This window comes from Taudactylus pleione, unplaced genomic scaffold (assembly GCF_031769625.1).
Source record: "Taudactylus pleione unplaced genomic scaffold, aTauple2 ptg000352l, whole genome shotgun sequence".
NCBI lineage: Eukaryota > Metazoa > Chordata > Amphibia > Anura > Myobatrachidae > Taudactylus > Taudactylus pleione.
The window spans coordinates 14,990,286-15,015,950 of record NW_028284753.1 but is presented as its reverse complement, the minus strand read 5'-3'; the positions used below and the strand labels follow the sequence as shown (position 1 = coordinate 15,015,950).

General features: G+C 42.5%; 1 protein-coding gene across 1 annotated transcript in view; it reads right to left on the bottom strand.

The window, feature by feature from the left end:
• LOC148508677 (rho GTPase-activating protein 6-like) overlaps positions 1 to 25,665 on the bottom strand; it is a 243,830-nt gene that overhangs the window by 130,055 nt on the left and 88,110 nt on the right. Inside the window, exon 4 of the mRNA XM_088444291.1 lies at positions 19,830 to 20,056. Coding sequence (XP_088300417.1) covers positions 19,830 to 20,056 — 227 coding nt within the window. The remainder of the gene's footprint in view (positions 1 to 19,829; positions 20,057 to 25,665) is intronic.

Below are 25,665 nucleotides of genomic sequence, written 5' to 3'. Positions count from 1 at the left end.
TTTAGGGGGAGCATTTCAGTCGTTCCCCGTGTGTGTCAGCTTGAAAGCTAGAACTGAGTATGCAGCGTCTTCTGGCCACCTTGGTTAGGTGAATTACTTAATTCGGAAATAAAAGCTGTGACCTTTTATCCAAGCTGTTATGGTGTCCATCTCTTTATTTATTAGATAAGTTAAGTGCTAAGTTAAGTAAGGATGTTTAAGGTATTTAATTAGCAATAAGCCAATGGAGATCTTATAACTCTTTTACTCACATGATTTATTATTTCATTTCTAATTGTGTGCTACTACGTGTGTAAGGACTCTCATCAGCAAGGCTTCTGGTTAAACCAAAAAGGGAGTGGTACTGTACTTCCAGGCTCTCACACTATGGGGACTTCAGTAGTCTCGCGTGATTCAGACACGTTGCTGGGGATGAAAGTCAGTCACATCACTCTGTGCTGCCGTAGTCCTGTTTCCCCTCGGCAGCTAAATATAACATTTGGTCTAGAGGTGAATAACTGCATCTTTCATTAGCTGCTGCTAGATGAAAATCCTGTCACTTAAACAAATGGACTATGTAGGTCAGAAATTCCTTCATCATGTATGACTTCAATGCCTGTTCTCCATGTAATAGTAATGGACCACAAGATATCTCCTAACAAGGCATGGAATGTGATGGAAACATTTAGCAGGGACATGTATAAAATGGAAGGCAGAGGATTCTAAAATAAAGATTTGAAGAAGCCTTGCTGCCAACTTACACTATGAAATAGCTGTCTACACAGCTTTGCCACTTATTTTCCAATTATTCTGCACTGGCTGCTGAAATAACTGAGTGGAAGGATATGTGTTATGTAACTTACTTAATGAAGCCCAGAAAATAAAGAAATTGAGACAAACAGGAACAGACTTTTCTCTTACTGCACCTTACACAGTTATGTTGACACCTATGCAGTAGTGATGAATAATCTTTGCTATCCCAGCTCCTACTGAACTGGTTAAGCATCTAAGAAGATGTACTTCAAATAATGATAATTTCATAAGACAGAATGTGCTCTTAGAGACAGTGATTAGTCTAGGACACAGAATTAATAGAAATGCATTCCACATGATGGTGTGATGAGTTTCTGGAGGAATGGAGCCAAAGATGGACTACAATGTAATTCTGACAATTAGAAGCAGACGTGGCAAAGTTGAGAGATATAATTTAACTAACATGCACATGGCAGAGATGCCTAAATATTTTATCAGACATACAGTATGTAACAAATATACACTACATGGCAAATCCAAGTTCCATTCCATTTGGCTGAGATGGAAAAAATCATAGCATATCTCAATAGTAAATCCGATTTTTTTTCTATAGTGCCCATTGGTAGTGATTGTCCTACTGTACAAGACTTGATCTTACCATGGACTGTTAGACCTGTTGTCTGCCCCCTGATATTTGTCCTAGTCATTAAATCATAGGCCTACAGATTCAGATCCGACCCAACCCAGATATCTCCAGCATAAACAAGTAACAATATAACATTTCACTCTTGCAGACAATGGGCATTTTGAATGCGATTCATCCCGCCATCATCATCATAAGCATAACAGCGTTTACTATCGCCGTATGCTTGAAGAAAATGACAAAGAACAGCTCTCCCGGTAAGAGTTATCCATTGCAATAGAAGTATTTCCGGGTTTAGGACCCAGGAGTCCTTCTGTGCGTGTGTCGAGTGACACACTGCAGGGGGTGCTGGGGGGATCCGACTGGATTAATCTCAGGGGGAAGTTGCCCACCACATCCAAGCCCCGCAATGTATCGCATTAGTGCATATGCAGTAAGCAGCCAGGCCACTGAAAAAGGCATTTTCGGAGGTTTGATCGCAAAATTTGATTTGATGCATCCCACCCAATGTCCTATTTACCAAGCCTCATACTGTAACTCTTTATATTCCATGCCAGTTGGTTTTAGCTTAAGTTCCTGAACAATGTGAATAATCACAAATCAGAAGCCCTTCCCTTACATCTCCAGGAACTCTAGAAACATTTCTAAAGTTTATCTTTGACTTTGAAATAAAATGTCTAGGACTCACTAAATCATATGAATAACCAGTACTCAAAATGTGTCAGAGTATGTAAAAAGGACATAATAAAAATGAACACATACACAATTATTGCCTATGTTAAGCCTATAAAATAGCCGGAGAAACTAACATAGATTACTCCTTGAAGAGAGCTCATGTGAAAAAATAGTAAGTAGCTATAAAGGAAACTCATACAAGTCACTCCTGATCCCAGAAAGTGTTCACCGCATGTACCCACCATATTTTGAATCAGTACTGGAGACAATGTGGCCAAATTGGCAGTTTCCATCACATTTGGGGGACTATGTACTAAGCCTTGGGGAAAGACCAAGTAGACGGAGATAAAGTAGCAACTAATCAGCTCCTAACTGTCACTCTACAGGCTGTGCTTGAAAAATGACAGTGGAGCTGATTGGTTGGTACTTTATTTCCGGCCACTTTATCTCTCTTAAAGGCTTAGTACATAGACTCCTTGGTCCTACCCCAAAGTGATATCCAACTAGAATGACATTAATATTTATCTGCAACATTTCAGAGTTACCTCTTTAACCGACCATCTTAAACCGGCTATTACTGTATGTCACCTATTTAACACTTTGCTAAACATGTAGAAGAATGTAGAATGTTGCCCAGCTATACACTAGATGGAGCACAATTGCAGAAAAAAGACTTTCATGAAGGGATTTGCTGCACTTGGTTAATATCTAATATAGAATACATAAAACAGTACCATCTCACAAAGGCCCCTATTTACTACTATCCACAATTTTAAATGCAGTTGTAGTGTGATAGCACTTGGATGTACTAACAGCCGCAGCTGCCAGAGCCCCAGAGGACTTCACTGGAGCACCAATCTCCGCTCCCTGGATGCAGGTAAGTGTTTTTTTTTTACTATTTTGTTATTTTACAGTGATCAGCTTGTGGTCTATTTAGACCACAGCGCTGATCACAGGGACCTGCTTCTAGCTCTGCACTGCCTGTCAGAGCAGTAGTTGGAGAACCGGGGAAAAGCCCTATTAATGCCATTTGACGGTAACGTTATTATCACAGGGCTTCCCCCGGTAATTTTTCACAATATATTTTTAGTAAATCTGAGCTAAAACATGATAATACTCATTGAATCTTCCCCAGATGCAAGACTTATAAAGAGAAAAGGAGGACAGGCTACTATAAAATGTTGAGTCGTTTAGAAATAGTTGTTAGGTTAGTCCCATAACCTTTTGCTCCTCCCATAAGTGTGTAAGCTGTCTAAAGCTTTGTCACTTGGCACAACAGAAGCTGCCCACACAGACAGAAGAAAAAAGTCAAAGTAAGATGACGCGCTAGTGAGATATTATTCTGTATTCCAAATAAATGTTCAGTGTTCTTAAAAGTTTATGATCTTCTCAAGGCCGTAGCTAGGGTAGTGAGGCCGGTGCCATGGCACAGGGCACCACAGGTCAGGGGACGCTGTTTGGGCCTGTCAAATTTCTATTTATTATCATTCTTGCTTGTAGCTTCCTCTTATTTCATCCCCAGCATCTCCTGGCCTCCCCTATCTCTTCCCTGGCCCTTCCCCATGAGGCCATTCACTTTTTTGGGTGCATTATGTCCCTTTGAAAAATGAGGGGGGGCGCCAATGCTCTTTCTGGCACAGGGCACCAAGAAGTCTAGTTACGGCTGTGGATCTTCTGTTACTAAATTTTAAAAATAGAAAAATCATGCTGCAAAAGTAAGAATAAAGTGCTTAAAATATTGTGTATGCTTCTTATTTCTGTGGTCTATAAAATGCAATATACTCAGATATCTATAGATATCAAATCCAATTATGTGTGAGTTGGGTACTATGAGCCATTCTCACGGTGAACTCTCACTGCGAATTTCAGTTGCAATCCAATTCACATTGCTTTTTCAGAGAAAATTCACAGTTTTTGTGCGCAGCCCCCTGAGCTGGTGAAGATGTAGGGAAATCTTTATCATAAGGTAATAATGTTGTGACATGCAATCCTCCCAGGGAATAATCATGGATTGAAAGGGATTAACTAGCATAATATGACTAGTAAAGAAATGTCAGTTTTCAAGTGAATTTCTCTAAAAAGCTCAGAGTTAAATGATGGGGCACAGGTATGCAGAGGTGTAAATGATGTCAGACAGGTATGTAGAGGTGTAAATGATGTCAGACAGGTATGTAGAGGTGTAAATTATGTGGGACAGGTACGTAGAGGTGTTAATGATGTGGGACAGGTATGTGGAGGTGTAAATGATGTAGGACAGGTATGCGGAGGTGGAAATAATGTCGGACAGGTATGCAGAGGTGTGAATGATGTGGGACAGGTAGGCGAAGGTGTAAATTATGTGGGACAGGTACCTGGAGGTGTAAATGATGTGGGACATGTATGCAGAGGTGTAAATTATGTGGGACAGGTATACGGAGGTGTAAATGATGTGGGACAGGTATGTGGAGGTGTAACTGTTGTAGGACAGGTATGTGCAGGTGTAAATGAAGTGGGGCAGGTATGTGGAGGTGTAAATGATGTCAGACAGGTATGCAGAGGTGTAAATTATGTGGGACAGGTACCTCAAGGTGTAAATGATGTGGGACAAGTATATGGGGGTGTGAATGATGTGGGACAGGTATGCGGAGGTGTAAATGATGTAGGACAGGTATGTGGAGATTTAAATAATGTTGGACAGGTATGAAGAAGTGTAAATGATGTGGGACAGGTATGAAGAGGTGTAAATCATGTGGACAGGTATGTGGAGGTGTAAATCATATCGGACAAGTACATGAAGGTGTAAATGATGTAGGACAGGTATATGGGTGTGTCAGTGATGTGGGACAGGTATGTGGAGGTGTAAATGATGTGGAACAGGTACATGAAGCTGTAATAGATGTGGGACAGATACATGAAGGTGTAAATGATGTGGGACAGGTATGTGGAGGTGTAAGTGATGTGGGACAGGTATGGGGAGGTTTAAATGATGTAGGACAGGTAAGTGAAGGTGTAAATGATGTGGGACAGGTATGTGTAGGTGTAAATGATGTAGGACAGGTATGTGGAGGTGTAAATGATGTGGGACAGGTATGTGGAGGTGTAAATGATGTAGGACAGGTATATGGGGGTGTGAATGATGTAGGACAGGTATCCAGTGGTGTAAATTATGTGGGACAGGTAGGTGGAGGTGTTAATGATGTGGGACAGGTATATGGGGATGTGAATGATATTGGACAGGTATGCAGAGGAGTAAATGATGTGGGAGAGGTATGTTGAGGTGTAAGTGATGTGGCACAGGTATGAAGAGGTGTAAATGATGTGGGAGAGGTATGTTGAGGTGTAAGTGATGTGGCACAGGTATGTGGAGGTGTAAATGATGTGGGGCAGGTACATGAAGGTGTAAATGATGTAGGACAGGTATATGGGGGTGTGAATGATATGAGACAGGTATGCAGAGGTGTAAATAATGTGGGACAGGTAAATGAAGGTGCAAATGATGTGGGAAAGGTATGTGGAGGTGTAAATGATGTGGGACAGGTATGTGGAGGTTTAAATGATGTGGGACAGGTATGTGGAGGTGTAAATGATGTGGGACAGGTATGTGGAGGTGTAAATGATGTAGGACAGGTATGCGGAGGTGGAAATAATGTCGGACAGGTATGCAGAGGTGTGAATGATGTGGGACAGGTAGGCGAAGGTGTAAATTATGTGGGACAGGTACCTGGAGGTGTAAATAATGTGGAACATGTATGCAGAGGTGTAAATTATGTGGGACAGGTATACGGAGGTGTAAATGATGTAGGACAGGTATGTGAAGGTGTAAATGATGTGGGACAGGTATGAGGAGGTTTTAATGATGTAGGACAGGTAAGTGAAGGTGTAAGTGATGTGGGAAAGGTATGTAGAGGTGTATATGATGTGGGACAGGTATGTGGAGGTGTAAATGATGTGGGACAGGTATGTGGAGGTGTAACTGTTGTAGGACAGGTATGTGCAGGTGTAAATGAAGTGGGACAGGTATGTGGAGGTGTAAATGATGTGGGACAGGTATGTGGAGGTGTAAATGATGTGGAACAGGTACATGAAGCTGTAATAGATGTGGGACAGATACATGAAGGTGTAAATGATGTGGGACAGGTATGTGGAGGTGTAAGTGATGTGGGACAGGTATGGGGAGGTTTAAATGATGTAGGACAGGTAAGTGAAGGTGTAAATGATGTGGGACAGGTATGTGGAGGTGTAAATGATGTAGGACAGGTATATGGGGGTGTGAATGATGTAGGACAGGTATCCAGTGGTGTAAATTATGTGGGACAGGTAGGTGGAGGTGTTAATGATGTGGGACAGGTATATGGGGATGTGAATGATGTTGGACAGGTATGCAGAGGAGTAAATGATGTGGGAGAGGTATGTTGAGGTGTAAGTGATGTGGCACAGGTATGAAGAGGTGTAAATGATGTGGGAGAGGTATGTTGAGGTGTAAGTGATGTGGCACAGGTATGTGGAGGTGTAAATGATGTGGGGCAGGTACATGAAGGTGTAAATGATGTAGGACAGGTATATGGGGGTGTGAATGATATGAGACAGGTATGCAGAGGTGTAAATAATGTGGGACAGGTAAATGAAGGTGCAAATGATGTGGGAAAGGTATGTGGAGGTGTAAATGATGTGGGACAGGTATGTGGAGGTTTAAATGATGTGGGACAGGTATGTGGAGGTGTAAATGATGTGGGACAGGTATGTGGAGGTGTAAATGATGTAGGACAGGTATGCGGAGGTGGAAATAATGTCGGACAGGTATGCAGAGGTGTAAATGATGTAGGACAGGTATGTGAAGGTGTAAATGATGTGGGACAGGTATGAGGAGGTTTTAATGATGTAGGACAGGTAAGTGAAGGTGTAAGTGATGTGGGAAAGGTATGTAGAGGTGTATATGATGTGGGACAGGTATGTGGAGGTGTAAATGATGTGGGACAGGTATGTGGAGGTGTAACTGTTGTAGGACAGGTATGTGCAGGTGTAAATGAAGTGGGGCAGGTATGTGGAGGTGTAAATGATGTCAGACAGGTATGCAGAGGTGTAAATGATGTGGGACAGGTATGCAGAGGTGTAAATTATGTGGGACAGGTACCTCAAGGTGTAAATGATGTGGGACAAGTATATGGGGGTGTGAATGATGTGGGACAGGTATGTGGAGGTGTAAATGATGTAGGACAGGTATGTGGAGATTTAAATAATGTTGGACAGGTATGAAGAAGTGTAAATGATGTGGGACAGGTATGAAGAGGTGTAAATCATGTGGACAGGTATGTGGAGGTGTAAATCATATCGGACAAGTACATGAAGGTGTAAATGATGTAGGACAGGTATATGGGTGTGTCAGTGATGTGGGACAGGTATGTGGAGGTGTAAATGATGTGGAACAGGTACATGAAGCTGTAATAGATGTGGGACAGATACATGAAGGTGTAAATGATGTGGGACAGGTATGTGGAGGTGTAAGTGATGTGGGACAGGTATGGGGAGGTTTAAATGATGTAGGACAGGTAAGTGAAGGTGTAAATGATGTGGGACAGGTATGTGTAGGTGTAAATGATGTAGGTCAGGTATGTGGAGGTGTAAATGATGTGGGACAGGTATGTGGAGGTGTAAATGATGTAGGACAGGTATATGGGGGTGTGAATGATGTAGGACAGGTATCCAGTGGTGTAAATTATGTGGGACAGGTAGGTGGAGGTGTTAATGATGTGGGACAGGTATATGGGGATGTTAATGATGTTGGACAGGTATGCAGAGGAGTAAATGATGTGGGAGAGGTATGTTGAGGTGTAAGTGATGTGGCACAGGTATGAAGAGGTGTAAATGATGTGGGAGAGGTATGTTGAGGTGTAAGTGATGTGGCACAGGTATGTGGAGGTGTAAATGATGTGGGGCAGGTACATGAAGGTGTAAATGATGTAGAACAGGTATATGGGGGTGTGAATGATATGAGACAGGTATGCAGAGGTGTAAATAATGTGGGACAGGTAAATGAAGGTGCAAATGATGTGGGAAAGGTATGTGGAGGTGTAAATGATGTGGGACAGGTATGTGGAGGTTTAAATGATGTGGGACAGGTATGTGGAGGTGTAAATGATGTGGGACAGGTATGTGGAGATGTAAATGATGTGGGACAAGTATGTGTAGGTGTAACTGATGTAGGACAGGTATGTGCAGATGTAAATGATCTGGGACAGGTAGGTGGAGGTGTAAATGTTGTGGGATAGGTATGCAGAGGTGTAAATGATGTTGGACAGGTATGCTCAGGTGTAAATTATGTGGGACAGGTACCTGGAGGTGTAACTTATGTAAATTATGTGGGACAGGTATATGGGGGTGTGAATGATGTGGGACAGGTATGCGAAGGTGTAAATGATGTGGGACAGGTATGCGGAGGTGTAAATAATGTTGGACAGGTATGCAGAGGTGTAAGTTATGTAGGACAGATATGCGGAGGTTTAAATGATGTGGGACAGGTATGAAGAGGTGTAAATGATGTGGGACAGGTATGAAGAGGTGTAAATGATGTGGAGAAGTATAAATGTTGTGGACAGGTATGTGGAGGTGTAAATGATGTAGTACAGGTTAATGGGGGTGTGAATGATGTAGGACAGGTATCCAGTGGTGTAAATGATGTGGCACAGGTATGTGGAGGTGTAAATGATGTAGGACATGTGTATGGGGGTGTGAATGATGTTGGACAAGTATGAAGAGGTGTAAATGATGTGGGACAGGTATGAAGAGGTGTAAATGATGTGGAGAAGTATAAATGTTGTGGACAGGTATGTGGAGGTGTAAATGATGTAGAACAGGTTAATGCGGGTGTGAATGATGTAGGACAGGTATCCAGTTTCGTAAATGATGTGGGACAGGTAGGTGGAGGTGTAAGTGATGTAGGACTGGTATATGGGGGTGTGAATGATGTTGGACAGGTATGAGGAGGTGTAAATGGTGGGGGATAGGTATGTGGAGGTGTAAGTTATGTGGGACAGGTATGTGGAGGTGTAAATGATGTGGAACAGGTATGTGGAGGTATAAATGATGTGGGACAGGTACTGTATGTGAAGGTGTAAATTATGTAGGACAGGTATGTGGAGGTGTAAATGATGTGGGACAGGTATGTGGAGGTGGAAATGGAGTGGGACAGGTATGTAGAGGTGTAAATGAAGTGGTCCATTTATGTGGAGGTGTAAATGGAGTGGGATGGGTAAGTGGAGGTGTAAATGATATGGGATAGATATGTTGATGTGTAACTGGAGTGGGACGGGTATGTGGAGGTTTAAATGATGTAGGACAGGTATGTGGAGGTGTAAATGATGTAGGACAGGCATGTGGAGGTGTAAATAATGTGGGACAGGTATGTGGAGGTGTAAATTATGTAGGGTAGGTATGCAGAGGTTTTAATGATGTAGGATAGGTATGTGGAGGTGTAAATGATGTGGGGGCAGGTACATGGAGGTGTAAGTGATGTGGGACAGGTATGTGGAGGTGTAAATAGAGAGGGACAGGTATGTGGAGGTGTAAATGGAGTTTGATGGGTATGCAAAGGTGTAAATAATGTGGGACAGGTTTCTGGAGGTGTAAATGATGTAGGACAGGTATGTGGAGGTGTAAGTGATGTAGGACAGGTATGCGAAGGTGTAAATAATGTGGGACAGGTTTCTGGAGGTGTAAATGATGTAGGACAGGTATGTGGAGGTGTAAATGATGTACAGTAGGACAGGTATGCAGAGGTTTTAATGATGTAGGATGAGTATGCAGGGGTGTAAATGATGTGAGAGGTGTAAATTATGTAGGACAGGTATGCGGAGGTGTAAATTATGTGGGGCACTTTGAGTGTTAGAAACGTCATCAGAATAAGTCCAAATAGACATATCATGGATTTTAAATAGTCAAACCTACTGTTTTGACTTTTCCAATCTCTGGATTCATTTATGCATAATAACCATATCTATTGGTAAAGTCACAGGATTGTGCTAATAAACACACTGCCAGCACACCAGAATGGTTGATTGACAGCAATCAACACCTATCTAGAGTGACTGAACTATTCACCAATCACTCAGGCTATCTTTCAGCACCTTTGGACCGCCCCCAGACTATTTATTCAGATGTCAGGAACTCCATCATAACAATATCTCCTTGAAAAAGGCCCTAAATGCTAAGATTTTAACATATCCGTTTTGTTTTTTGCCTACACCAAGGACGTAAGACCAGGGTGCACATCACATGTGATCCGGAACCTTTCTTCAACACCCACTGTTCCCAATATTACATCAATGTGTGACACCATCACAGTCACGTGACCAACCCAGGAAGTAAGCGCCACCGAAGCGTGGAAGCCGGATCCGGCAGGGCTAGGAGCGGTGTCCTTCAGGGTAGAGAGGTAAGTCCCAGGTCGATAGAGGGAGACGCACGGCACACTACTCTCACGAGCGGTGGGTCCGTGTTGTCTCCTCCGACTTCAGCGCACGCTGTGGCGAGACATGCTGGAGCTAACTTGATATATCAGGCAACCTCCGGCATTAATGCCAGCAAGCAACACGCACTGTAGAGAGCAAGCCTCTCCCCAGTAAGGTTACACCGTACTCCCTGACCCCAGGAACACCATCCCGGGCATCTATATTCATTATCCATCATCACCAATTCATTACCAGCGGGACGCCGCGATTGTTTTGACACTTTCCATTTTTCCTGCAGTATCCATATTATACAGTGACTCTGGACAGCAATTATTCAACCATTAGAATTCCCAGTTCGGATTATTTATTATTTATCACTCATCCTACATTTATGGTTGAGAGGTACAGATATCATCTCACATTTGTGCACCAGTTCTAGCTATCCTTGGTTTAGTGCATGGTTCAATAAATATTTTTGTTTTATATTGATATATATGTGTACTGGCTACAATTTTGTCATACTGTACAATTTTTATCAACTGAGATTTTCATGCAAACAAGACACCATTATCTGGTTTTTGTCACTCGATTTAACTTGGTTTATGCTACTTAATTCATACCATCATAACCTATCCACTTCTGTTTATTGACAATTAGTCATTTATAGACGTTTATTTGAGGATATATTACTGGACGATATGAATTTATGTAATCCATTAATACCATTATTTGGATCTATTAACACTAAAAGGTTACGAGTAGGTTGAGCGCTACAACATACTTCTTTTTATATTTATGCTTAATACAGTATATAGGCGGGGGTACCTATAAGTTGTTAGCAGCTCACCTCCTTTAGGGAACTCCGTGCGTAGGATTATTCTGCTTTTCTATTTAGTCCACGTAGGAAGCCGGCTGGAGCTCACTCATGAGATCCACCTTCTGGCCCCCGCCTCAGCGGGTGATAGGAGAGACGTCATGACGTCTCTCCCATAGTGCAGAGCGGGCCGGGAGAAGCGGACAGTGGCGGTCGCATCACACAAGTTGTGTGGGGTTTCTTGTGTGTGTCTAAGGGGCACGGGCACTGGCACTGCATAGGGGGGCGCTACTGGGGCACTGTATAGGGGAGGTGGCCGCTACTAGGGGCAATGTATGGGGGGCTGCAACTGGGGGTACTGTATAGAGGGTGTGGCCACTACTGAGGCACTGTATAGAGGGACTACTACTGGGAGCAATGCATAGGGGGTACTTCTACTGGGGGCACTGCATTATGGGGGACTACTACTAGAGGCAATGCATTGGGGGGAATTCTACTGGGGGCACTGCATAGGGGGGACCACATCTGAGGGCACTTTATAAGGGGCACTGCATAGGGGGACCACTGCTGGGGCACTGTATATGGGGCACTACTGGGGGCACTGCATAGGGGGAGCACTACTGGGGGCACTGCATAGGGGGGCCCAAATCATATTCTTGCACCGGGGCCCACCACTCTCTAGTTCCACCACTGTGTAGAGGTGTAAATAATGTGGCACAGGTATGCAAAGATGAAGTGGGACAGGTGTGTGGAGGTGTATGCGGATGTGTAAATTATGTGGGACAGGTATGTGGAGGTGTAAATTATGTGTGATAGGTATGTGGAGGTGTAAATGATGTGTGATAGGTATGTGGAGGTGTAAATGATGTGTGACAGGTATGTGAAGGTGTAAATTATGTGTGACAGGTATGTGAAGGTGTAAATTATGTGTGATAGGTATGTGGAGGTGTAAATGATGTGACACTGGTGTGTGGAGGTGTATGTGGATGTGTAAATGATGTAGGACAGGTATGTGGAGGTGTAAATTATGTAGGACAGGTATGCAGAGGTGTAAATGATGTAGGACAGGTATGTGTAGGTGTAAATGATGTAGGACAGGTATGTGGAGGTGTAAATGATGTGGGACAGGTATGTGGAGGTGTAAATGATGTAGGACAGGTATGTGGAGGTGTAAATGATGTGGGACAGGTATGTGGAGGTGTATATGATGTCAGGTATGTGGAGGTGTATATGATGTGGGACAGGTATGCGGAGGTATAAATGATGTGGGACAGGTATGTGTAGGTGTAAATGATATAGGACAGGTATGTGTAGGTGTAAGTGATGTAGGACAGGTATGCGAGGTGTAAATGATGTAGGACAGGTATGTGTAGGTGTAAATGATGTAGGACAGGTATGTTTAGGTGTAAATGATGTAGGACAGGTATGTGGAGGTGCAAATGATGTGGGACAGGTATGTGGAGGTGTAAATGATGTGGGACAGGTATGTAGAGGTGTAAATGATGTTGGACACATATGTGGAGGTGTAAATGATGTGGGACAGGTATGTGGAGGTGTAAATGATGTAGGACAGGTATGTGTAGGTGTAAATGATGTAGGACAGGTATGTGGAGGTGTAAATGATGTGGACAGGTATGTGGAGGTGTAAATGATGTGACACAGGTATGTGGAGGCACTGCATTGATGGGAGAGGGGCTTTTGAACTTGCAGATGTTAGGTAAAAGAGTTAATTTTCGACTTTTTTCAAAAATGTTTAAAAAATACTACATAATCTCTGTATAAGCATTTTCTTGTACCCCAAAATACTGGAAAGACTTAAATTTGATGAAAAACACTTGCTGGCTATCATTATTCAACCATCAATAAAAAGTGCCAAAAAACTAATATTTGACACCTTGTAGTACCCTCCTTTTCCTTACGACCAGACGAGGGAGGGGTAAAAGAAGGGGCAGAGACGAGACAGATAGATGGGAAAGAGAGATTTGGGTCAGCGTCGGCGATGGTATGATGGAGGAAGACATAGAAAAAGTGCACAGTTAAATGTAAACAAATCAAAAGCTCGATAGTTAAAATATAGACAAATCAAAATGTTGACCACCAAAATCTAGACACAGCTAAAATGTTGACAGTCATAAAATAATATTTAGTAATGACCAGTAAAAGTGAGTCACATTGATACTAGTCTTCTTCATATGCTAATTACAATGAAACTGGTTAAACAAAATGTTAGTTATTTAGCGTTACTGTGAAGGGCATAAATGTATGGTGCCATATAATGATTTTATGCTGGGGAATTACACATGCCAGCATTCCATGCAACATTCAGCATTCAGTTTCACAGCAGCTCTTATTGATAAACTATCTTTATAATAATACTGTTCAAATGCTACTGGAAATTAAACTGTTGACAAGGCCGGCTAATTGCAAACAGTGTCTACATTTTAACTGTCAATAGTTTGACCATATTAACATTTTAAATTGTCTATCTATTAAATAGGAACAATATATGGCAACATATACAATTCAGGCACACAGAAAATAATGTATTGAAACAAAAAATAATTTAAGAGCTGCTCCTAATAATGAGTTAATCTGTTAAACTCACTTGATCTGGCTGAAAAATGGAAATCCTGAAAACATGGTCAATTCACACATGAAAATGCCTTAAATGGCTAATAGGTAATGACAAAACCACCATTACCTGTAACGGAGAAACGCGTAAGGTATCTCCCTGGACTACTACAAACTGTTTTTATGCTCCAGCCATAATCCAATCCAGCAAGGAATTAATGTTCACAGACAGGATTTTAAACAACACAAGGATGTCCGTGTCCGATGATTGTGGAGCCTGGTCTGATCCACACAAACAGGTGGCTATACGCTCTTCTTTAGCCGGCCAACGGTAAACTATCACCATTCCATCACTGTGGTGAGCTAAGTGTAGCACCTGAATACATATACACAGACTTTTATGTGGAAACATTGGCCCTCATTCAGAGCCGTACGCTCTGAGCAGAGCGCACGCTCTGAATGAGGGCCGCCCTCCATAAAAATGGAGCGTCCTCCTGGACGCTCGTATAGCTGTGGGTCACCACCCACAGCCTATTGGAGCATGCAGTTTGATGGCCGCGATGGTCGTGACCATCGCGACCATCGAAACTGCGAGCCGGAGCCTGCGGTTGAGGTTTTCAACCGCAAGCCCCGGAGTGATTTTGGCTCTATCAGAGCCAAAATCACTCCCACTGACATCACTAGTGATGTCAGTGGGCCGGCTTCTGACGGGAGGCGTTCACGTGGGAACGCCCCCGTCAGGGAGGCACGCCCCCAGCACGCCCACCAAAGGGGGCGTGCTGTCAATCAACATCGACAGCACGCCCCCTTTGATCAGACACAACGAGCGAAGGAAAGTCCTTCGCTCGTCGCGTCTGGCGCATGCGCACGACGGAGCTCCCGCCGTCGTGCGCATGCGCAGAGCATAACATCGACCCACTTGCGAGCGGACAGTCGCTTGCGAGTGGGTCTGAATCAGGCCCATTGTAACAAATACACATACCGTTACAAATTTTTGTTACGGACTGATCAAATAGCTCAGGCTGATCACCTGCTACACATGATATTGAACTGTGTGGATATACGGACATCAATTATATAATCTGAAGGTTACAAACAAATCAATATCGTGGTGCAGACGATTCTAAGCATTTTTGAATATTAGATATTACTATACCTGGAACTGCTTAAACCACTAAAAAGATTTTTTCATCTATCTTATTAACCTATTGGATGCCACTAATTATTTAGTGGAGCTGGAGCTATAAAAAGGATGGACACTATTTTAAACATTTTAAACAGTGACACCTACTGCAGAGGTGTTTTTTTTCATACATCTATTATATTCTAAGTGAGCCATAGTTTTGTATTTCTATACATATGTGTATGTACATTTTTTGCATTTTATTCATTTACTGTATATTTATATTTTAATTTCATTGCTTCATTGTGTAATAAATTGTCATTTTTTAGCTATACAGCGCTCTTTGTCCGAAGTTGTCAATCTATATATATATATATATATATTACTATTAGCCATTTAAGGCATTTTTCATGTGTGAATTGACTAGGTTTTCAGGATTTCCATTTTTCTATCTATTAAATGTCTAACTTATGTCCCTGTCAACATTTTGACTCTTTACATATTGACTTGTGATCTTTTGTACCTGTCAACATTAGGTGTCTATGTTTTGAATGTCTAAGTATAGACTATCTAACAGTGGCGTTTTAAGAGAGGAGGGGGCCCGTGTGCACTCCCTGTGCGGGGCCCCCTCCTCTCTCTCCGGTGGCTGGCAGCCGACTGACGCGTAAGTACAGTATCATTCCAACAACTAGAGAAGTAAATTGTGGCTCAGTATTTGGGTTATTGTACTAAAGTGACTATAACCTATCAAGGTGGGCTTGTTCACTAATCTTTGGCTTTAATTATGTGTATTACTATGATCCTGTGTGTTTTCATATATATATAAATAGAGTAAAATACATTTCCATTTATTTCCCTAAGTGATTCTGGACCCATAGAATTACTAGTTGCCCTCAGTCAGCACATAAGGCTACTTCAGGCTGACCAGCTAGTACTGCTGGCAAATAAGCAATATATAAATAATGTATCTATATCTTCATCGGGGAAGCAAGTTAATTATCAGGAATGTCTTTAACTGTTTGTTATTAAATTCATCATTTATCTATTTAATCAAAACGGCATTTCTGCCTTATGTTTACTGACATTACGTATGAATGATGCAAAGAGAATGTTATTAGGGTATATTCGCTTCCACCAACTGCTGTATATAGTAATAAATTCCAAACACAATTTGAACAGTAGAAAAATACTGGTATAAAGCCTGATTCAGTGGTGGAAGCAGTTGTAGCTGTTACTGCCTCTGTATGCTAATGCTGCAGCCATTGGTAGGAAGACTGATATGTCCACGGCCCCGCGGTAATCCGTCGCTGTGCTATTAAGACATACCATCCGAGATTGCACCAGCCTATTGGAGATGCAGTATCTCTGTCTGAACATGGCCACCAGTGTTAGTGCAATTGTGCCTTGGACACAGTTGCTGATCTGGCAAGCCACCCTCATTACCTCCCTGAAATGCCCATATTTCTACGTGCAATTTTGATCTGCATTTTAGAGCTGTAACCATCGGGACACATGTGAGGTGCGACTTGGATGCTTGTGAAACATCTGCCGCTTGCATGCAGCATCGTCATTATGTGCTGAATCAGGCCCTTACTGATTAACACATGCAATAACAAAAAGTTATTTTGAGTTAAGCACAACTTGCATTTGCACCTTTGTGGAGAGGCGTGTGCAAGCATAGGGATATAGGAAGGGCCTCATATTGGAAGGGGCCCCAGGAATTTCACACAGGACTGTTATCTCCTTGGGTGGCCACATTTTTTTGTGCTCAGAGAATTCAGCCTTGTGCTGAGCATTCTGGGACTGTCCTACTGTGACAAGGGAATCCCACCCTATGAGTTTCCCTGTTATAGTGTGTCCAACCCAGCCTGTCATCGCCTGGTGCTTGTTGTGACTTTTGCATGTGTTATTAGTGGTAACTAGCCCTGACTGGTTCCCCTTTTGGGGGAAGACAACATGTTTATTTATTTATTTATTTTAACACTGTAAAGGTGTGACATAATCATCATAATCATCGTTATCATCATCATCATGGCGTAGTGTGCTACAGAGATTGATCACCTGCATGGGATATGCCTGATTTTTCTAATAGCAGTGGAGCTGGAAGCTCAAACCAGGCTTCCAGTCACCCAACTGCTGGGCCTAAAAAAAGGATTGAGCAGAGTAGAAACTGGAATTTGTCTTATCTCTCTGTATAGCTTTGCCATTGGCAGCTGAGTGTTATGGCAATACAATATTCCTAAATCACAATGTCTCTAAAGGAAATCCTACTTATTGCCACAACAGCAAGATATTTAGTTTCAATTTGAACATCTGCCTTTTCCAGCCATTTATGCATGATAAATGCAGGATGGTGTTCTTTTACTATAACAATAATCTAGTAATTCTTTCATTGTCAAACCTTTTTGGACGTCCTCCATGTTTTGAAACAATGTAATGTAGAAGCTATAGGTACTGCCCATTGTATTGTTTCCTTTAATACCTGATAGTTTCTGACAAGAGAAGTGACTGTCTAGAGCCAATCAATAATTCTCATTAAAAATAAAAACATCTTCTGGCCAATGGGCTGCTGTGTGTAAAGGTGATACAGAACTTATTAGCACCAAATACTGTTTCTGACCTGTTGAAATATATGGAACAATAACTTTCTCTACAATGTAGGGACTTTCTCTACAACATAGGGACATAATAAGATCCAACAATTTCTAAAAGATTAGGAAACTTGCAATTTGCAAGTTCAATACTAGATTCCAATTTGTCAAAGTTAAAAAAAACTTAAATTATGATATCTTTAATTTTAATGACCTTTTAAAGCAAACCCAACCTTCTGCCACGGCTGCATCTCTTGCTGAAACACTCAATTTGGAACCTGTCACCTGTATTGTTCTATAAATAAAAAGAACTAGAGAATGGACTTTATAGCATACAGCCGGACAGGTGCCAAGTATAAGAGAATTTGAGCTAGTGTGAAGAACATATCTATTCAGGGACAAGGTGACCCATTTTGTCATATCACAGATCATGTGATCACTTTGGTACTTGGAGTTGTCAGTTCCCATTCAAACAATGAATCACTACTGGTGCTCCAAACTGATGACCTACAGTAGGAACCAGCAACAGATATGGCAACTAACTGAACCACACACGTCAGATGATCTAGTTATTGGGGACCCAATCACTGACATCCCATGTGCCATGTTTGATAATAAAAGGGACATTTGTTGCTTGTAACAAAGAATATTGGTTTAAATGGATTATTTTTCAGAAATGTTAGAACCAGTCTTAGATATAAGCATATACTGACACTGCCAGTGAACTTGAGGCAGGCAATCGTCAGGGAAGCCCAATTCCATTTCTAAATTACATCCTTTTTAATTAAAAAGGTCAAGGACACATGGAACAGAATGTTCAAGATCCCCAGAGGCACTTGCTGGCTTTAAATGAACTGCACAGTATACTGAACATGGCATTCCTGTTTATTAATTTATTTCCCTGACTATTCATATTGGTGTCAAATATTTGGACAGTGGAAAAAATAAAAAGGTAATTGAAACATGATGCTTACTGAAACAACAGTGACACTATTTCATATATGTCCAGTGTACGAATTATTATTAAAGAGAAAGAAAATGTAAAGAGAAGCACATGAGGGACGAGGTCCCTGCTCGTGAGAGCTTACATGAATGAAGTCAAGCCATTCCCTGAAATGTTGTTACTGAATCTTGGTTTGATGTATATATAAGTATAGTGATATTCTGAGATCCGGACCAAAATCAGGCCCAATTTTAACAAATGGAAAACTGAAACTATTATACTGTGGCAGCTTGGAAACTATTATTGATGTTACCACTAAGTGTACGCTGTGTACATTATTACTATGGCTGTGGTTATTAATATTAGAAATACACATACTAGCATTAAGGAAATAAGAGGCTTTCAAAAAGGAATACATTCAGCCAATTTTATTTACTATTATATTTTATTTTCAAACTTTATTTCTTGTTTTTAACATATTTTGCTAATATAAACCCAATTTATAATATGTTTATATTAAAGGAAAGGAAAGCCAATTTATGTTATTTTTATTTTATCAATATCTAATAAAATTGAACATTTTAACTATTATTACATTGACCCGAGGGCACCACATAAAGTAACTCAATGCTCTTTTTATGAGTCGTTGTCTAACTGGGGTAAGGTGCTCAAGTGAATTGAAGTTCAGCTTCAATGACGAATGGCCATGTGTTTCAGATTGGCCTACACGCCTGTATACACATGTGTAGACAAATCTGGCAAAGATGCAGTATTATGACATTGGGATTTGTTCTGTTGTCTTTTCTGTCCATGCAATGTATTTGTGTGGCGTCTTTTTAGGGAATGTTGGCTCAGTATAAGGCCAGAAACTGTGCACTCATAACCATAATTTGAATAATTTAAACGTTGTAATTTTGCTGTGTAACTAGTCTGAATAAGCCGCCTGCTTAAGAACCTCAACAAGTTGCAATAGTATGGTATGAAATGCAGTCTGAATGGTCCCTGTAATATGTTGATTATCCATTTTCTAAACAGATGCGCGCCTGCAAAATGAACTAATCCTTTCTCACAGTCACATTATCTGGCTGCTTAGCACTAGCATTAATGTTGGCTGCTGCCAAAGATATTTCAGAATCACAATCTGGCCTGTGCCCAACGGGGTAGTTTACTCTAACCAAAAACAACATGAATCAAGAAAGTATTGTATTCATTGTAAACATAAAAAGTATAACAGTAAAGTTGACATTGTTAGAAGAGGTTATAGGAAATGTTATATTAGAGTTGTTGGAAAATATGAATTGTGTGCTCCATTCTCACCCTCCTCCTGGGCTGGGTCATGCTATCCCTGAATGTGGATGATAGCGGCAGGTCCATTAATGTGCTTGGGGTTGACATACGTTGCGTTTGGACTAGAAAACTCAGGACACTGCTCTCAACTTCAGCAAATGCCCTGCGGTTCCGAACAGGAAAAACACGCTGGCGTTCTTCACGATCCTGAGCTATGACATCAGACAAAGATACCCCAAATACTCCATGAGGGCAATCTGTAAGACAATGGGAAAAAATGAAAAGTACTCTTCCCTAGCAATGTATGGAATGCACAATGTGACTGGGGGATAGACTTAACTTGTGGATTGTTTTCTATAGGCTCATCTCTAGGTTACAGGCTTTAATTCAGGGTTTAGGAAACATGAAAATGTGACAAAAAATATGCAGAGTTGAAAATGACCGTAAGTCTCTGCCTGTATGGAGCAAAAGCCTGAATATAATTAATGTATCTAGGTAAACTAGGTATGACTTGTGGTGAATAGAGACAACGAGAATGTGATATACAGTACAGTAGAGGCAGACAGATAATAGTTGTAGAACACAATTCCAAGGATTAACATAATCTATGTCTATGTACTAAGGCTTGGAGAGAGATAAAGTGGAGGCAACCAGTAAGTTCCTAACTGTCACTTTACAGGCTGTGTTTGAAAATGACAGGAGCTGATTGGCTGGTACTGGACCAGTGGAGAAGTTGCCCATAGCAACCAATCAGCTTTGAGGAAGCATTTATCAAGTACTTTATAGAAAATGATAGATAGATGCTGATTGGTTGCTATGGTTAACTTCTCCACTGGTCCACTTCTCCACTGTTATCACAGCTCGATACATCAAGCCCTTTATCTAACATAGTGGTGTACTTACTGCCACACACCGCATCCCTACTGATCGCATATGCACTAACATAGTGCAGTACTTACCGCCACACATTGCATCCCTACTGATCGCATATGCACTAACATAGTGCAGTACTTACCGCCACACACTGCATCCCTACTGATCGCATATGCACTAACACATGCGATCAGTAGCACAAAGGACAGCTCTTCTGATAAGAGCTGTCCTTTGCGATCCTCGCAGCCCCATGTACTTCTCGGTTTATGACCCAGGAGTGCATCTGCGCATGTGCAGAGTGTCGAGGCTGCAGTGGGGCATGCTGGGAGGGATTGGATTGGATCCCTCACACCAGCACGATGCGGTAGAAGCCCATAGGCTTCTATAGGGTAACGCCAGCAAAACCAGGCGTTACCCTCTGCATCGGAGCCCGGCGGCCACGCATTAGTGCATATGGAAAATGTGGTAAAACCCTGGAAACGTTTTATTTCCGCATTTTCCATTTAGTGCATCATCTTGCCCCAAGTCTTAGTACATACACCCCAAAGTTCTCATATACTTTATGCACCAAACATACAGCAATACATTTTCACATACAGTTATTACTCACATATTTCTAAACAATGTATGTTTTAAATGTATGAGTGAATAAGAAATGAATATTCCTTATCAGACAATAACAGTATAGTAGCTGATAATAATACATATCTGCCTTTATTTTAAAAGAGTGACTATAGACAAGTATAATTACAAGTACAAAGATTAGCACAGATGTATCAGTAATTGAGAAGTCAAAGCTGCTTTGTACCAAATAGACATTGAGGCTGTTCCACAAAGCAAGAAGATGTGTGAGAGAAGCCATTGTGGAATCAAGAATTAGAAATTGGAGTAAGTTTGTCATTGCCCTATATTTCTAGAGCTGTGCATAATACATTGTATTGGCAGAGGGTATGAACAGAGAAGACGTTACTAATTATAAACCACTGAAAGTTTGTTTGGAATTTTCCAGATGGCACAAGAACGATCCAGTTAATATGTGGAAAGTGATTTTGTGGTCAGATAAGATAGAGCTTTCTTTAAACATCATTTTTAAGTGTAACTTGTAGAATACATTCTGATGTGTTACATTGGCTTTTGCCACCCAAGGTAGAATTTGTACATTGATGCCTCTATACCCGGTCAGTCACTCTGATCTTGCACACTCACTGCAGGAACGAGTGCAGGGACTGACAGTCAGAGGGGTAAGGTCAGGAGTTAAATATTGCCACAGATATTGCAGGAAGGAGTGCTGGGAAATTATGCCCAGGGCTGTGCCCTGGGTGCTGCTTCCTCATTTACGGGTCTATGTACTAAGCCTTGGAGAGAGATAAAGTGGACGGAGATAAGTTACCAACCAGTCAGCTCAAAACTGTCACTTTACAGGCAGTGGGGTCTATGTACTAAACCTTGGAGAGAGATAAAGAAGTTGGAGATAATGGACCTCATTCAGAGTCGGTCGAAGCGGCTGCACGGTCGTACGCCACCGATGTTCACTATACCGCGCATGTGTAAAGTTCGCAGTGCGCAAACTAGCCGCTATGATCAGAAATTTCTCTCTCCTTCAACACAGCTGGGTTGGTAGTTTGAGTGACAGATTGAGGCGTTTGTGGGTGGTAACAGGGGAAGGTGCTTGAAAACGGGGGAGTGGAGATCCGAACGCAGGCGTGCCTCATTATGCGAACGGCGTTTTATGGGAGTGCATACAGTTTATGGGAGTGCATAATTAAGAAAGTAGCGTCATGGCACATGTGACATGGGAGGTTTTTACATGATCGTAGAGCTTAAGAGAGGGTATGGTCAACCTTAAGCTCTACGACCAGTTCCGATGGTTCTTGATGGTCTCGATTAATCCTTATATGGCCGGAGATGACGTGTAATGCGTATGAGAAGGGGGCGTATTTTTTTGTCTTCCGGCCGCTTCCTCCCCTTGGTCGGCCAGCTACCGATCCGAACTTAGGGACGCAACTTGCGAGGGAATCATTAGCATATCTGGCCCCTTTTCCAGTACGACCGTGCGGCCACTTCGACCGACTCTGAATGAGGTCCAAAGTACCAACCACAGTCTGTAACATGACACGAAGGAGCTTATTGGTTGTTACTTATCTCCATCCACTTTATCTCTCTCCAAGTCTTAATACTAAGAGCCGTATTAAATTTGAGCCGAGCCGTGTTAAGTTAACGCGGCCCGGACTTAACGCCGACTTCGCCTGTTTTGTAGGCGTTAAAGTATTGCGCACGTGCACGCTTTACCCCGTATTCAATTTGAAAGTACGCGTAAACGGCACCCGGCGATACTGTAACTAGCGGAAAGTACTGTCATTTTCAGGGAAATCAGCCTGATACCCCCCAAAAGATGCCCTGACATGGGGGTTAGCTATGGTTACCCCCGATTTGGCTTGCTGAAGGTATTTGGTGTTTTTAAATGGGCTCAATAGCTGCTAAATAGCGTTTTTCTATACGTGATGCAGAATAGTATTTAGGAGTATTTTTTCCAGAAATTAACTTATCCCAGCACATTTGGGGTACTTCAAAATGGGGGTCATCATATTTAAAGTTGAAAAAGTGAAGTTGAAAAAATCGTGAAAAATCCACCTGCCACAAACACCTGCAATCAAAAAACACTTGGGGCATACTTCGGGACCCCCCAGAGTCAAGTTAGCTAGATTTTAAGTTTGTAACCCATTTTTTTTTTTTCCCCGTTTTTCAATGTAAATTTTTGGGGTGTCCTTAAGTTTTTTTTACATATTTTTGACACAGATTACCTTTGGGGGACTGTCTGAAGGCTGCAGGGGGGTTCCCGCAACGTTGCACTCCAAAACCCCAATTCTGCACTTTTTCCCGCCTGCCATTCATAGGTAATACTTTACCGCCTATTACATTGCATTGTTTTTCCGCCTAGGGGGAAAGTCTTTCAAATTGAATACGGGGTAAAACCAAATCAGGCGAAAATTACGTCATCGGCGAAAAAGTATCGCGGATCCGGACTTAACGCTTCCAATTGAAGACTGCCATAGACCCCTTAGTGCCACTCCATAAACATTGCTTTGCCTTCCTCCCACTTCTTTCCTTGTGCAGAGCCTTAGCGAGGTGACATCCTCTCTTCTTGGGACTGTAGTTCTGGGCTGTGATATCATATACCAGCACTGTACTCTGAGCCTTCTCTCAACATGGAGGAGCAGCATTCAGCAGCTTCATAGGTAGAAATTACCCTGCTATCACTTTGTGAAGTGTCCTGTTATCATAGGTATGCACAGGACCCAGCAAAGGGGGTGTCACAGTGACACCTACCCCCTGCTGGAACATGTACTATCCCCACTACCCCCCTCCTCCAGGACATAAATGAAGCGGCCGACCAGCTGTCGCACCAACTGAGCGGCCGATTTGGGAAGCTATAATCAGTTACCAATCAGGCGCTCAATATATCTGAAGATGCATAAAAACTAGATCACCCAGTTCTGATGTCAGTGTTGGTAGTCCCTGTATGCCATGTATGGGTGCAGTGGTGTCACAAAGGGGGTGCGGGGGGGGGTATGGCCCACACCCGGGTGCCTCCCAACGAGGGGTGACACCAAGGTGCAGACTCCCCTTCGGTGACAGGAGCCGAGTGCTTCACTGTAGAATTAAGTGCAACACTTGACTCCTGACATTGTAAGGGAGCCGGGACTGCAACAAGGCACCTCCTGCATCCCCCCTCCAGTAGCAAGAACGGGACCACCGGGGTTCGGGCCGCGAGGCCACGCCCCCGTCCCGGGAGGCCACATACCTGTCCCACGAGGCCACGCCCCTTTTTGGCAGCGCCGCACATATAGCTTCCCTCCCCGCACCAGGTGACACCGCAGGGAGGGACGCCACTGTACGGGCGGTCAGCGGGTTGCCCGTGACACACAGCCAGACATACCGATAAATCTGTAAGGTATATCAGCATTGGCTGTGCTGCAGCGTTAGCCTAATAATGTATGTCTGAAAAAATCCTGTACCGATATATCATTCGTCATTTGCTTAAGTTATATATGTAGCAGGATAGGTACGGGGTGCTGGCATTCGGGATCCTGGCGTTCAAAATCCTGACACCAGCATCCCAACAGGGTTAGGATACTAACATCTATTGGTTGGTATCCTGGCCCTCCCTGTGACCCTAACCTAACCCTCCCTTCCCGGTGCCTAAACTTAACCTCCCCCTAGTGCCTAAACCTAACCTCCCCTTCCCCTTAGTGCCTAACCCCTAACTCTAACCCTCCCCCTAACCCTGCTACTTACCTTCGGGATTCCGGTGGTCAGGATGCCAGCGCCAGGATTCTGACAGGTGTCGGGATTCCGGTGCCAGTATTCTGACTGCCGGAATCCCATGTGCCGGTATACTGAATGTATACCATATTTAGCAAAGCAATAGACTACTCATGGACTACCCCCATCCCCAACCCCATCCAGGACATAGACTACACAGGAGAGTGTGGATTGGCAACCCCTTTGCCTGCTCCGAAGGGTTTATATCCATTTAACTCTAGGTACACGGAGGCATCAACTTAAATATAAGGATAGGCTCCTCAGCTACTGGGCCCAGTCACCCTTGCTGTTACAAACCCTGCTACCCTTAGCTATATACTGTAGTGTCCTTGATCAGCAAGAAGCTTAATGAGTTTTCCGCTGTGTGATTGCTGAAACTGCATTTTAAGTGATTTTAATACTTTGTTTCTTTATGCACAATACCCAATAAATAGCTTTTTTTTATTTGGATCACGCTGTGCCATACCTGGCAGTCTTTTTAGTCAGTTATTTGTGTGAAAATAACTAGCAGAAGAATACTTTATGCCATGTGGGGAAAGCCTGGAAATATTTACATGTAATTTAGTACAATTTAGAAGTAGTGATCCAATCTACAGAAAATCCCATGTGTATATACAGTATTATCCTGATAGCTCAGGACCAAAGATTTCTGGGTAAGAGATTTTTCGTA